The sequence below is a fragment of the Gopherus evgoodei genome, chromosome 4, assembly GCF_007399415.2.
Source record: "Gopherus evgoodei ecotype Sinaloan lineage chromosome 4, rGopEvg1_v1.p, whole genome shotgun sequence".
In the NCBI taxonomy this organism is placed as follows: domain Eukaryota; kingdom Metazoa; phylum Chordata; order Testudines; family Testudinidae; genus Gopherus; species Gopherus evgoodei.
Window position 1 is genome coordinate 51,346,272 of NC_044325.1, and position 14,014 is coordinate 51,360,285.

Here is a 14,014-nt window from a genome sequence, read left to right on the forward strand (position 1 = left end):
AGCACCCGTGCTGCCCCTAGGAGTCCCCCCTCCAGAGCACCCAAAATTTAGTCAGGGGTATATAGTACAAGTCATGGACAGGTCATGGGCTGTGAATTTTGTTTACTGCCCATGACCTGTCCATTACTTTTACTAAAAATACTGATGACTAAATCTTAGCCTTAATTATAGGATAATGTTAAAATATAGGCCTTGTCTTCATTGAAAAAAATGAACTATTTTTACACTAGGTGTCAAAGATGGCTTTCCCTAGTCATCTTTCCAGTGGTGTTGAAAATGAAAATGTTGGTGTGGAGAGTGTCAACCAAGTTCAACACATTGCTATAAGTGTCTAGGATGTTTTGCTACAACAGGTATTGAACTCAGTTGACCCTGCTATCACAGTGGGACAACTGTTTTCAGGACAGCTTTGGTTGGGCAGCCATTTTTGACACCTATCGTGAAACACAGTTCAGCTTCCTTGTGTAGAAAGAGTCACTATATTCTTAGTCTCTAAAAAACTTCACTCACCAAAGTTCAGTCATGCTTTCTGGCATAATGACATATTAAGAGCATGTTACAAAATCAGAGTCAGCTGGTCCGATTATTTTTATTAAGTTGTGTATCTTTTCATATATCTATGGACATAATGTAAAAGCACTGAACAATGATACAATTAACTGGTGCAAATGAACAATATCCTTATTGGTATTATTTAACAGTATAATCTTTCTGTAATTTTTGAACAGACACGAGAAAGGAATATATATATCTTGACAGATAAAATCAAAGCTTTCACCTTGCAACACTCAATTTTTATCAGTGTTAAAGTAAAAGTCATATTTCAAAAAGCTAAAGGTTGCACTTTTTGCAATTTAGCCTAAAAGTTTATTAGCAAACTATAATGACTATCCTGATTGCAATTAAAAAGGCTCCCAAATGGGTCAACACACTTAAGTGCTATCTGCAATCATTTAGATTTTAACATGATGGTTATTACTTATTACCAAGCTGCAAAATGAGATATATTGATTACTTTTAACCTTTAGATCCAAGGATTCAGAAAAGGTCAAGGTAGTACTCTACCTTTCCTGTCTAGTAAGCTTCTGGCCTTTAGAAGAATTCTAAATGATTCCTATTGGCAAGGCAGATTTGAAATTAGTTTATTCTCTTGGCTGACATAGAAATGACGACGTATTTTAAAATACTGCATGCATAGCACATTTATAGTTTCTGTCCAGAAAGGGCCTAATCTTGCAACATTCTGAGAGCTTCCTGAGAATTGGTGAGTACCCTCAACTCCTACTGACTGTTAGCGGTCTCATATAAGAAGATAGATTACTAGACTGACAGGAAGCTCTCAGCGTTTTGCAGAATTTGGGCTCTAGGATCATTCTCCACAGGATTTAGTCTGAATAGAATACTTTTCAGGCAGTTTACCTTGTAATAAATTTTTTTACAACAGTAATTTGGTTGAAATAAAGACAACTACAGTGTGGTGTCAGTAGGTATACAGTCCTTGTTTTAAATGGAATAAAGTAATCCAATTGAACTACTCTGTTTTACAAGTGAAAAAGATACAGAGCACATTAATTGATCCCTGCAGGCTTCTGGTATTTCAGCTTTCTTTCTCTTTAGTAACATTTAGAACTGCTTCTCACATTTATATCCTCAAAGTGAACAGAACTCAGGCCTGAGATTCAGGAGAATTATGGGCAAGAGAAACATATAACTGTTATGTGTTAGATTAATTCACAGAACACTTGGCATTATTATTGCCAAGTAGTCAAATTGTTCCAAGTTGTTCCGGAAGGTTGTTATTAATAGTATGTTTTCTGAGGAAAGTTCTGTCTACTTTTGGAACTGCATTTCTGTTGCCAAGGAAACTCCTTTAAGCACAGCATTCTAGGAGCACACTGCTGCTTTTGTTTGCCAGTATCCTATTCATATCATCTAAGTAAGCACTTTACATACTTCAGCCTCTGGTTTCAAATGTTTTAAGTTTTTGTTTTTTCGTGTTACTATTTGAAATATAGTTTGTTCTTTTTAAATCCAGGACTAGTCTAAGTTTATTTGTAACAGTTGCATTAAGGAGGGAGGGTTGATTTTTTTTTTGCAAGTTTACGATAAATTAGGTTTAATTTGAATAATAGCTCCATAGGTTATAGCATTAGTCCTTAAGTGTTAATTATCTTTTCACTCTGAAATTAATGTAGTCATTTCCTACCGACTCCTCTCCATCGTTATTGAAGTGCCGAGGAAAACATGTCATTGAGTTCTGAGCCAGAACTGTTGTTGTGATTAATCCTGGTCACATGGCCAATCTCTGCCAAAAGGAGATCACTGAAAAAAGGTGACAAAGACAGTGATTTCCTGTCAGCAAAGAGTACGACAGGGCTGTCTAGAAGTGATGCAAATGAGGGAAACTTTCACCACGGTTTGTTTGAACCACTTAGGGCCACAGCACACAGAGCTAGAGTGAATGGCACAATGGAGCAGCAGCACACCCAGAGGAGAAAATGAACTGCACCTTCAGAAGAACCGTAGCTTCCATTAGGGAAACAGAAAAACTGCTAGAAAGGGTTTTTTTCAATTTTTCTTTAGAGGTCCATAAGACTTGATGTGCATTTTAATGTTATTTAATAGAGTGAACTTCTTCCCTTTGATAGGATACTTCAATATTTAACCTGTTCAAAAGCCACATTGACTGATTTTCTTCTAAATCTTTCCAACTGCTGTACCAATTTTTTTCTATTCATTATAGAGTTCATCTTTGCTGAAGACGTAATAGTTTACGAGATTGCTTATGCAGTATGTATTTCAAGCATCTTAAATAGTTTTGCAATCATACATCCAAATATCAAAGGACATCCTGGTGTTTTTATTTTGAGTTTTTAAAAAATGTTTGTTTAATTTTATTCTCTACATGCTAACAATTTTAATAATCATATCTTACTTATTTAAATGGGGTTTTAATCTAACAGACAATTAAGTTTTACAATTAATCTTCTGGGGAAAATGTAGGAATTATCATTAACTTTCTGTGTCTCGTACATTTATTTCTAATCTCCAGAGCTCCAATAAACACCGATTTGCTTCATTTTTGAACATTCAAGGTAGAGATATAAAATCCATACCCAAGTTCCCAGTGAATGATTCATTAGCAGAGTTTAAACTCTGTGGGCCTGATTCTGCAAACCCTCAGCATGCAAATCCACCTGAAGTCAATGTGAACTCTATATACAAAGAAGGCTTATGGGATAAGGTCCACATGCTATCGATAAAAATGAGGGTTTCCTTATATGTTCAACTGAGATACAGTGCTCTTCAGAAATCAATCAGATATCAGAAAAACTTAGATGTTCCTTATAAGTTAATTTCAATGATAGACAAACAGGCTGTAAACCACTCATTCTGTGTTTGCATCTGTAACATATATTAATCAAATTTCAGAATCATGGTAGTTACTTTTTAAAAACTGAAAATGAAAATTGAGTGCATTGTCCTTTTTATCCCTGGGAGAGGGCTGCAGGAGGAGGAAGAATTCTCTTTAGAAGCTGTGCTCAAACATAGGAAAATAAAATGAAAGTGAACCAACAATACTGCTAGTGTATATCATCCATACTTAGAGTTTTAAAAAAATACCAGCTGCACTATACACTCCTGTTTATATTTATAGAAAGAATAAAATATATTTGAAGAAGGGAAAATAGAGTTTCTAATAAGAACTGAGAACCTCCTAGTATATTTCAATGCAAAATTAAGCAGAAGGAGTTGCCTTAAATTTATATGAAATCTGAAAATATAGTACTGGGGAAATAGTCTAACCTGTGAAAATGCATTTTATTTTCCCACATGAAATTTTAGCATTTATATATTATAGTATCCTGCTTTAATGCATGCTTTCCCCTCCTGATTTACCTGTTTTATCATACCTCCTTTCCATTCATAGACTCCTTAGGGGCAATGATTACTGTTGGTAATAGTGATACCACAGCAGGTTCACTGGCAGAGAAGGCTTGCTGAGCTGGCTCAGAGGTACAATTACTTGTCAGCTCAATAGCTGGGAGGAGGGAATCTGAGGGTTTAGGAGAATCCACCAAAAAGCAGAAAGTGCAATTAACAAGTTCATATTTGAAGCTACAGTTGATAAAGAATACCTAAAATAAGGTCTATGTTTTCATAACACCCTCCATCATTCAACAGTTTTGATTACTCAGCTGCCTGCATTTCTTTTAAGATTTTCTTTCCCCACAGAGTAGAATTACTTCCATGTTTAGTATAAAATATAGACAGTGTTGATACCACATGGTTGTGATTGCTAGACAGACCACCAAGGACTGTGAGTCAGATCTTTCATATAGGTAGAGTGTCACTATTAAGAATATTTGTTATTAACTGTAGAGTAGGTTAGCTAGGCTGAGTTTTAGAAATATAAATGCTGAGTGTTGTTAGGGGCATGATGTATCCTGCTTACTAAAATCATAGAAATTAGAGATAAAAAAGCCCTGTTCATTCACCTAATATGTCCTTTTGCCAAGCAGTGTGTACACCCCCACTGTTTATGGTTTTACAGTGGAAGAACTGCAATCGTACTAGAATATATTCTTAAAAGCTTTAAAATTGTGGCTGGAGCTCTGCAAGAAGGAGCTCCAACTGTGGAGACTGCAGAGTGAATGTGCTGAATCCAGTTTAGAACCTGTGCTCATTGACTGTAGGCCTTGCAGATATGTGGGAGCTACAGACCTGACAACTCTCCTCTGTCTGAACCTTCCAATCCCAGAAGCATTGTACTAGAAGAAGCCAGCATAACTCAGGGCTCCATTAAATCCAGGCAATATTATCTCCCTTTCTGTGATAAAATATTTCTGTATGTGCAGCCTAAAGTTGTGTTGGCCATTTTTGTCACCATACTGCATTGCAAACCTCTGAGTAAGTCCCTGTCCTCTTTTATCCCTCCCATTACACCACTAACCACTATCTCCCCAATTATATAGATTGCTATTCATACTTTTATGACTGCATTTCAAATCCATCAGGATAAAAAACATTTCTAAAGGGTGCATAGAATAGTGGGGCCGAGTGCTTCTTGTGATTCCAGCCAATTTTTGTTGTTTTTTAAAAAAATTAGAATTTTTTGTATTATTGGATGTAAAACTGAAAACAATGGCTACAGTAAGGCATAGAGCAAAGCACTTTCTGGAAATTGTCCTGTATGAATATACAGTGCCTAAGCATTTCAATCCTGACTTGTAACACACTATTTATTCCAATCCACACATTTTTAACAGTGAGGGTGATTAGCCATTGGAATGAACTAACAAAGGAAATGGTGGATTCTCCATATCTTGATATCTTCAGATCAAGACTGGATGCCATTCTGTTCAAGTTATTGGGCTCAATAAAAGGGTAACTGGATAGAATTTAAGGGCATGTCATATAAAGAAAGTCAGAACAGATGGTCCCTTTTTGCCATAAAATCTAGGAATCTCTGAGTCTATCTAGGGCAGAGACCATCAGCTGTGTGTGAAATTATGTATTTAGTTTTCTTTTAATATTAACAAATGACTGACAAAGAGAGAAACTGAGGCTATTAAGCGTAACTTACTTGTGACTTCTAATAAGTTAGAGCTCAAACAATATTCTCTGCATGTGAAGGTATTTTATAACCTATTTCATAATTATCTGTTTAGGTTCTTTCAAATAAAAGGATCAACATTAGATAGAATAAAATGCATGAAGAGCATCAACAAATTATAAATTCAAAGCAAGAAAATATAAATTATCTTTAATAAATTATCAAATCATGTAACCATAGAAGAAAGAAAACAACTTCTATTTGACCTTGACTGTACCATTTATTCTATAAGAAATAAAATAAAAAGCTAGAGGGTAGTTGTATTGCTGATTCTGTAGTTAGTTATTAATTTTATTTTTTATGATTCACAATCTGCTCTTTGAAATACGCCATATGCTCAAAGCAATTCAAGGATGACAACTGTCAGAATTACTCCAATAAAATTGCCTAAATGAGGAAGATTTACGGCAGCCTGATATTTCTGTGGAAAACCTCTCCCTCCTTTCCCCAACCCCCATCATGCCCCTTGAATACAGTCTCTCAGACACACAATCAAGCCTGAAACAGTTTTAAGATGAAATCTATATTTTGGGGGACTATTAAAATGATCCATTAAAAAGAAGAACTGATCAAACAATCTGGACTAAGACAGCAATGGCAAATAAGGGAAACAGTATATATTTATTTGACAAAGAGCCTCCAATCAATATGTGAGTTCAAAATCATTTTGCTTAAATCACAAGCAAGTATATTGACTTAACATGACAATGTCTGCTTTATGTATACCTAATAAAAATTAAATTGGAAGAGTCCTATATCCCAGCAGCAGTAAACCAAAATCAAGGCAAATTTCTCTCTTCCCTGAAGAGATCTGAAAGGTGGATAAAAATCCTGCTGAAAGCTCCAATCAAAACACATTTTGTTAAATGCTACCATTTCATTTTTTCTTCATTTTGTTTCAGTCTATTTATTAATGCAGTTTCATTTATTTCTATTCATCTCAAAGACAAATCTTTGTCCTTCTATAGAATCACACCAAATAGAATGTGATAAAGGGAACTTTCTTGCAATTATGATGTCGGTGCAGCCTGTCAGTGCACAGGGGATGGAAATGAGGTTGGGGACAGGGAAGGGAATTCTAATAGACACCATGATACATACAATGAACGTAGTGATATCCTGTGAGAGAAAGACTTGTCAAGCTAATCAGATCTTCTATAGGTAGGTAAAGGCAGTAACGGTAGCTCTAACCTTGTAAAGATGCTGCTGCTGCTCCTCTGACATCATCAGGTCATGGCTGTCCATCACTATAGATTCCATGTCAATCAGCCAATCCCAGAGCTCCTGGTATTCTGAATCAAAGTCCAAAAGGCTGTAGATAAGGAACAAAATGTATTATGCATAAATACAGTCTAGTTGTTAAAATCGTGTATTAGAATAATATATTCTTGAAAACTCATGATGTTCCAAGTTATATTTTTAACGAGACAGTCTGTATTTATAGAGAGTGGACACAAATGAAAATTGAAATCCAATTTAAACCAGTGACATGACCTAAATTTGGCGAGTGATGCTAGATTCTGACAACTGTAAGCTTACTGTACTTCCTGCAAAAATGTAGAAACAAAAACCCTTAGATAATGTTGCCTAATGGTTTTTAAAGTGCTAACATTATATTTAACAAGCTTCTCTACAATGATCATGATATACTATTATTCGTACCAAAAATATGACTTTCACAGAAAAATGACTCAATCCATTTAGCCATCCCTCTGCTGTCTATCTGCCTATCTCTGAAAATATATATCCTACATTTATTTTCATGGATGAATAGCTAGCATTTCAACTTAACGCTTTAGGATAGGCTTGAGTGAATATGGTAAGCCAGTGAGAACTAAGGCCAGATACAGTATTAGACAGGTGTTCCCTACAGACATGTAAGAAACAAAGGTAAGGACAGGAAGTCAAAACAATGAATCTTTGAATAGCCAGCAATCATTAAAATTCAAAGGAGGATCACTATGGTTTTCAACAAAATATATCATTAAACCTCTTAAGCTCCTTATTCTAATGTGATTCTCCATTGAAAGCCTAGTGAGTAAGTAAAGCACAGATTCTTCTAAAACACTGTGATATGAGAAAGAAGGTATAGATGGAAAAACTGCAAAATTGTAAAAAAAAAAAAAAAAATCCCATAAAAGGAATCCTCAAGACTTGTCAATCTGTAACTGACCAGAAGCTTATTAATAGCAATGAAGAAAAAAATCACTGTATGTCAAATGAGTATATGACAGTGTGTGTTCCTGCCCATGAATTTAATAATATTTACCAAGACTAAGTTTTTTCAACTATTTAAAAACTTTATCTAGTCTTTTACATCTTTTTCATTAATGTTATAAAGAAAGTGAGAAATCCTGCAACAAAGGAACAAGAGAAATAATAATACCAAAAATATAACATATACACTACTGTAGTTTGAATTACCATTAATTAATGTACCATAGCCAAGGTGATTTTGAACTTATGTAGATATAGTTAATGTATTGTGAAACACCCTCTTTTGAGAGGAAAGGGCGGAGAAAGCATCTAGTCCTCAGTAATATTACTTTCATCAAGACAACTAAGAAAGTACTGTACAATGCACAAGTATTGATTCTGCATTATCTCTTTAGATCAATCCACTACATTTAGCATACTCTTACTTAATAGCTTATGAGGCGATAGTTCCTGTCTTGGAAAGGTAAGCAATGGTGCTATTATAAAGAAGAGCAGGCATGAACAATCAAGTTATTGTGGTTGAAGAACAACAGTTAATTGGATGTTGAGGGCATTTGCAACCTCTCATGAGGTATTTGATGGACCTTTATTCTGAAACTGCACTACATCCCATACTCTTCACAGAAATATTGCTATAATATTATTGTAACATAACTATGTTATGTTTTGTACAAGATAAGTCATGTGCGATATCAATGGAAAGGTTATGATTTGCTGAATACGATTATCCTATTTGTATGTATGTATCATTTTGGTATCTAAAGTTAGGAATATTGACTATACATCAGTCTGTCTGGCTAGCTACCTGGGGACCAGTCAATGGACCATTACGGAGAACAATAGGTCGTTGAAGATGCTCATCTCCCACCTTCCTGAGAAGCTTTCCTGGGATGCTACAAACCACCTCAGGTTCATGATCTTTTTGACACTGCAGGGTCATGTGATTAAGTCACCTGGTACTGGACTCAATGATAGAATACCAGTATTTTTCCACTGAGGGGGAGGATGCACACTGAAAAATAAAAGGATTCCTGCCATATGTAAAGCCTATTTAAGGTAGGAGAGGGACATTTAAGGGAGGGCTGGTTCCTCACTGAATCCCCGCCCAGGATGACTCCTGGAAAGATGAAAGAAACAAAGACAAAGTGGGGGAGAAGGTCTGAACCCAGCCTGGGAAGGTATCTGGCCTGTGAAAGAAATACCTAGAGTTTTAAGCTGCAGGCAAGAACAGTTTGCCTTCAAGAGACTCTGCAATCTTCCTAAAACAACATTTAGAGTGAGAAATTACTATTTGTAACCAGTTTCTTTAGTATCTAAGCATATATTGTATCTTTGTTTTATTTGCTGGGCAATCTGCTTTGATCTGTTTGCTATCTCTTATAATTACTTAAAATCTATCATTTGTAGTCAATAAATGTGTTTTTGTTTTCTCTAAAACCAGTTTGTGGAATTCATAACTGGGGTGGAGGCAAAAAGCTGTGCAGATCTTCCTCCACATGGAGAGAGGGAGCGAATTTCATGAGTTTACGTTGTACAGCACAAGATGATACAATTTTGGGTTTATACTGCAGAGGGAGTGTGCACTTGTGTGCTGGGCAATTCCTTAGCTGAAGCCTTCCCATGCAGTGCTGATTTTAGTGTCTATGTCTTTCTGCAGCTGGGTGTGTCCCTACCTGTGTGTGCGCTGGAGGAGGCTTGAGGGCCTGGATCAGCAGGACAGTGTAAGGGAGTCCAGGTTGGTAGGATAGGTGGGCTCAGCGGTACCCCAGTACATCAGGTGGCACCCAGGAATAGGGTGGGGGAAGCCCGTCACACAAATATAAAACTATAATCTTCGTCAATAAAAGTCCATGGTATTCAGAATGCTGTGTAATAGAGTCCTTATCTAAATCTCAGAGAACTGCCTAACCATTCTGCATCTCCAATACTCAATTTTTTGACATTATGTCTCCTCCAAAAATTATCCCAGCTCATAAAAACTGACAGGGTAGAATGCTAATTATTAAAGACATATATTTTATCAGGCAAGAGGCCAGATTTTCAGCTGATGTAAACTGGTATAGCTACACTGGCTTCCAGGGTCTTCTCAGTTTACATCAGCTGAGAATCTAGCCCAGGAATTAGTGATGGGTTGAACCAAAATCTGGATCCAAACACTCCACTCTTTTGGCAGAATAGGTCTGGGGTGGATATTTCAGAATCAAAACCCATAAATGGATCAGAATTTTAATATAATGAGCAGAATTAAAGTTCGGAATCCAAACACATCTCACACACTGGAACATCAAAATCCAGATCTGGACCAAGGCCTAAATTTTGCTATGCAAGCCTATATTTAATTCTTATGAAGTTTGGTTTAGAAGTTGTTGGAAATATGTCTTGACATAACTATGAATTGTTAAAAAAATCCCTTGCTTTTAAAGATATTATATTTTTAAAAAATGTATAAGCTATTAATAATTTGATAAAAATGTATAAGATAACAGGACCAAATAAAGAAGTTAACAAAATAGGACAAATGTAGGTTCAGTGATAGGTTAAGATTAAAATATAGCTGTCAACATTTCTGTTAGGGTGTATATTCCTTTTATATTCAGAATCCATCTTTTCTATGCATAGCAGGTAATTTTTCACATTGCCTGAGGCAGAATCAAGAGAAGCTTGCTTCTGAAATACTGCATATCTGCTAGATGCAGGAATTACAAAAATGACTTGATTTTAGTGTATTAACCAAGTCCACAGATTACTTTAAAAAATGTAGAGCAAGTGTTTCTAGTCCAAAATATTCATCCAATAAAAGGTACCCAAAGGTTCCCAAGAGTCATGCAACAAGGTGTGTTAAAGAAGAAATAACTAAAACTTCTTTGAACATAGTTTTATGATTAATACACCAAACTCATGTTAGCAACATAGTGTTTCTAATGACATTAAGGTATATTTTAGCTTGGTAAACAGGAAATAAGATATGCAGAATTGCATGGCTTATCCCTTGAACCCTAAACATATTTCTTAAAGTATGGCCATCAATTTATTATTTTGAATGAAAATTCATGAGCCCCTTTCTTATGAGAAAACCAGCTCATCTGTGCCATTAATAAATAAAAAGGAATGTGGGTTATTTCCATTAGCCATGTTTTTTCATGTTTGACACATATCTCCAGATTGTATTATTTCTTTGATAGCATAGCTCACATGGCATTTAGAAGTACTGTGAGCATAGTAATATGCCTGCCCCCACCCCCCAAACCCAACCAAATAAAAAATTCTTTTGAGTTTCTGGGTCATCATCTGTTGGATCTCCTTTCCATAAGCATGCTATTGCAGTATTATAGAGGAAATCAAATTTCTGACCATAACAGCTTTAAAAAAATCATTGCTTTAAATTCCGTGCATATCTGGAGCATTCCATAATGTTCAGTCAATGCACTCCAAGCCTGATCCTGCAGTTCTAACTATGGTCTAATGAATACTGCCAAAGGACTGCAAGAAATGGTCCTGAGACATGTGCAATAGTTTACTGAACACAGTAAACATGGGTCCGAACTAAAACTCTGATGATATCACGCCACCAACTCTGAGGGTGTTCAGAATCTGAACCCATGTAAGTATCAACATTTTGCAGCTGGTCCCTATTACTCCTCTTGAGCTCTTCCCACATGCATGGCGGCCATTGTTCTCCTGCAGCAGATCCCTAATCTTTTCTCTTTCATTCCCTCCATAGCCATTCCTATGCAGACATTAAATGATCTCGCTTCATTTTCATTGTAACTATCCCTATTCTGCAGACATTCCTCAATCCCTTGTAGTCCCACCTCACAGACTTTCCAGTTTGCAGATACTACCTTACTGGTCCCATTTTAACCATCTCTTCCCTGCACCTAATCTACTTCTGATCTATTCCTACTGTAGATAGATCTCCCACATTTGCCAAGTCCTCATTCTTACCTTGTTTGCACTGTAGGCATTCTCCAAAAGGCCATGCATCAGGTCTCTAATATATGGGCATTCCCATGTTACTCCTCAACATAGTACCTTATCATAGTATCAACAGCAAGCACAAAAATTGGATATATGTGCACTGAGAGCCAAATATTAAAAAACAGCTCCTAATCTTATAGTTGCACTCAAGTGTGGGCAAACCTCAAGGGTTAGATTTTCAAAGGGGCCTGAGGGAGTTAGACACTCCACAGCCCATTGATATGGAAGTTAGTGAAGGTTGGAGCCCTTTGTTCTGTAGACCTCTTTGAAAATCCCAATCTAAATTGCTAAATACCTGATTTATGGATGTTAAACAAGAGGTTAAACATCTAAAATGCTGTCAGTTACATGTGCAATTTTGTCTTTTACATGTGCAATGCTTGCCATTGACACTATGATAAGGTGCTATGTTTAGAAGCACCATAGGAATGACCATAAACTAGAGACATGTTGCACCACCCTTGGAAAGTTAGCTTTGACAAAGCTTCCCCAATGCACCAGAGGTCTGTGGCCAGAGTGTCTGCAGTAGGTAGATCAGCTATGGACCTAGACATTACTACAGGGGAGGGAAATATTCAGATCATGGGGACAGAGCTAGGGCATTTCTCCACTGGCATCAGTGGAAATTTGAAACAAGTCCTTATGGAGCCTGTTCAAGGAAGAGTGTCTATAGTGGGAATGAGCAACAATGCAAACTTTGTAATTGGGGGAGACAGATCTACAGTGGGAACAGCTGGAGAAGAGATTATGTGCAGGGAATCAGACAGATGACAAACTCATTAGACACAGAAATCTCAACAGACAACAGCTAAAGTAATTATTAGAGGTGGTTGGGAAACAGTTTTCCCAAATAGATGCCATTTGGGATGAAACTCAGACTTTTTGAATTTTTTTCATGAAAAACCAAAAGGAGAGACAAAGAAAAAGCATGTGCCTGTACTAGAATAGTCTTGTGGTCAGAGCAGCCAGCTGGGAAAGAGGAAACCCAAGTTCAAATCCTTCATCTTCCTAATTCAGGGTGGTCTCTCTCAGTCTCTCCTGTTGGTACTGTTCCATATAAATAACTAAATATTGATTGTCCCAGAGTCAGAACAAATGCCCTGACAGCCCAGTGGTCAGGGAACTCACCTAAGATGTGGAAAGCAGGGAATTGAACGTGGGTCTCTCACAGGGCCTTAATCACCAAACTATTCTGGAGTGGGTATCTTGCTTGGTATCATTTTGACCAAAAATTCCATTCTGGACCTGAGAAACCTTCCTGTCAAAAAGCTATATTTTCACTAAAAGCTCTGGTTTTGACTAATCAGCAATTTTAGATGAAATAACATTCAATCAAATATTTCCTGGCTAGTTCTAGTACTTATAGCTTTCAGTCAGTACTGAACTGGGCCATATTTAAACCAGAAATCCAGAAATGAAAAGGCTTCACATTCACCTACCATGGGGCTAGTAAAATGGTCTCTAAGGAAGTTTGTTATAAAAAGATACTGACATATCATGGAAGTCTTTGGAAGAAACATACTAGGAAACCTGAAAGCATCAGAACAAATTAAGAAATAAAGAGAAACAAAACATGACATAACAGGCTTAGTAAAGGCTGAAGTTTAAGGATATGCAAAATTTATCATGTAGATAATGGGCTGCTATTCGAAAAAGTTAGGTAGCTCTAGGAGCGAAGCAATTAATGTAGATAAAATTATACAGAACTCATTAATTTTTGCATTAATTAATATGACAATAAATATACATAGCATGTTACCTTGTCTCTTGGTTAAGGAGGAAAAATCCTGGCTAGCATAGCAGTACGAAAGAAGATCTTGTAAAAAAGCACAGATCAGAGAGAATAAAACAACAAAAAGAATAGTTTCCTACCCATTACTTCCCACTGTGTGAACTTTTGACATATCAGCAAACTCTTCCTTTCGCTTGCTACTACTGTTGTACTGTTCACTATACAGCTTTAAGGACATCTGTTCAACAGCATCTCTTTGTGCTTCCAGATAGCATAGCTGAACCTCAGCCTAGAGAAAGAAAACAGAGAAAAACACTTTTTTTTCATTCCAAAGGAATGCATTTAAAATGACTACTTTTGGACTGTACCAAACAATTTAACCAAGAGGAATAATCACACCATCATTTCTTTCTTCCTTAATAAGGCTGGTCCTATAAATCAGATCACAGTACAGTATATTATCTAGTGTT

The 14,014-nt window shown here is 36.4% G+C and overlaps 1 protein-coding gene across 3 annotated transcripts in view; it reads right to left on the reverse strand.

Moving 5' to 3' along the window:
• Positions 1-14,014, reverse strand: part of AKAP6 (A-kinase anchoring protein 6) — a 404,712-nt gene that overhangs the window by 89,346 nt on the left and 301,352 nt on the right. For 2 of the 3 annotated variants that reach the window (XM_030559312.1, XM_030559311.1), the window contains exons 8-9: positions 13,685-13,833; positions 6,809-6,929 (exon numbers count right to left, since the gene is read on the reverse strand). The exons of the other annotated variant lie outside the window; for it this stretch is intronic. In XM_030559312.1, the coding sequence (XP_030415172.1) occupies positions 6,809-6,929; positions 13,685-13,833 (270 nt within the window). The remainder of the gene's footprint in view (positions 1-6,808; positions 6,930-13,684; positions 13,834-14,014) is intronic. 3 annotated transcript variants of the gene reach the window in all.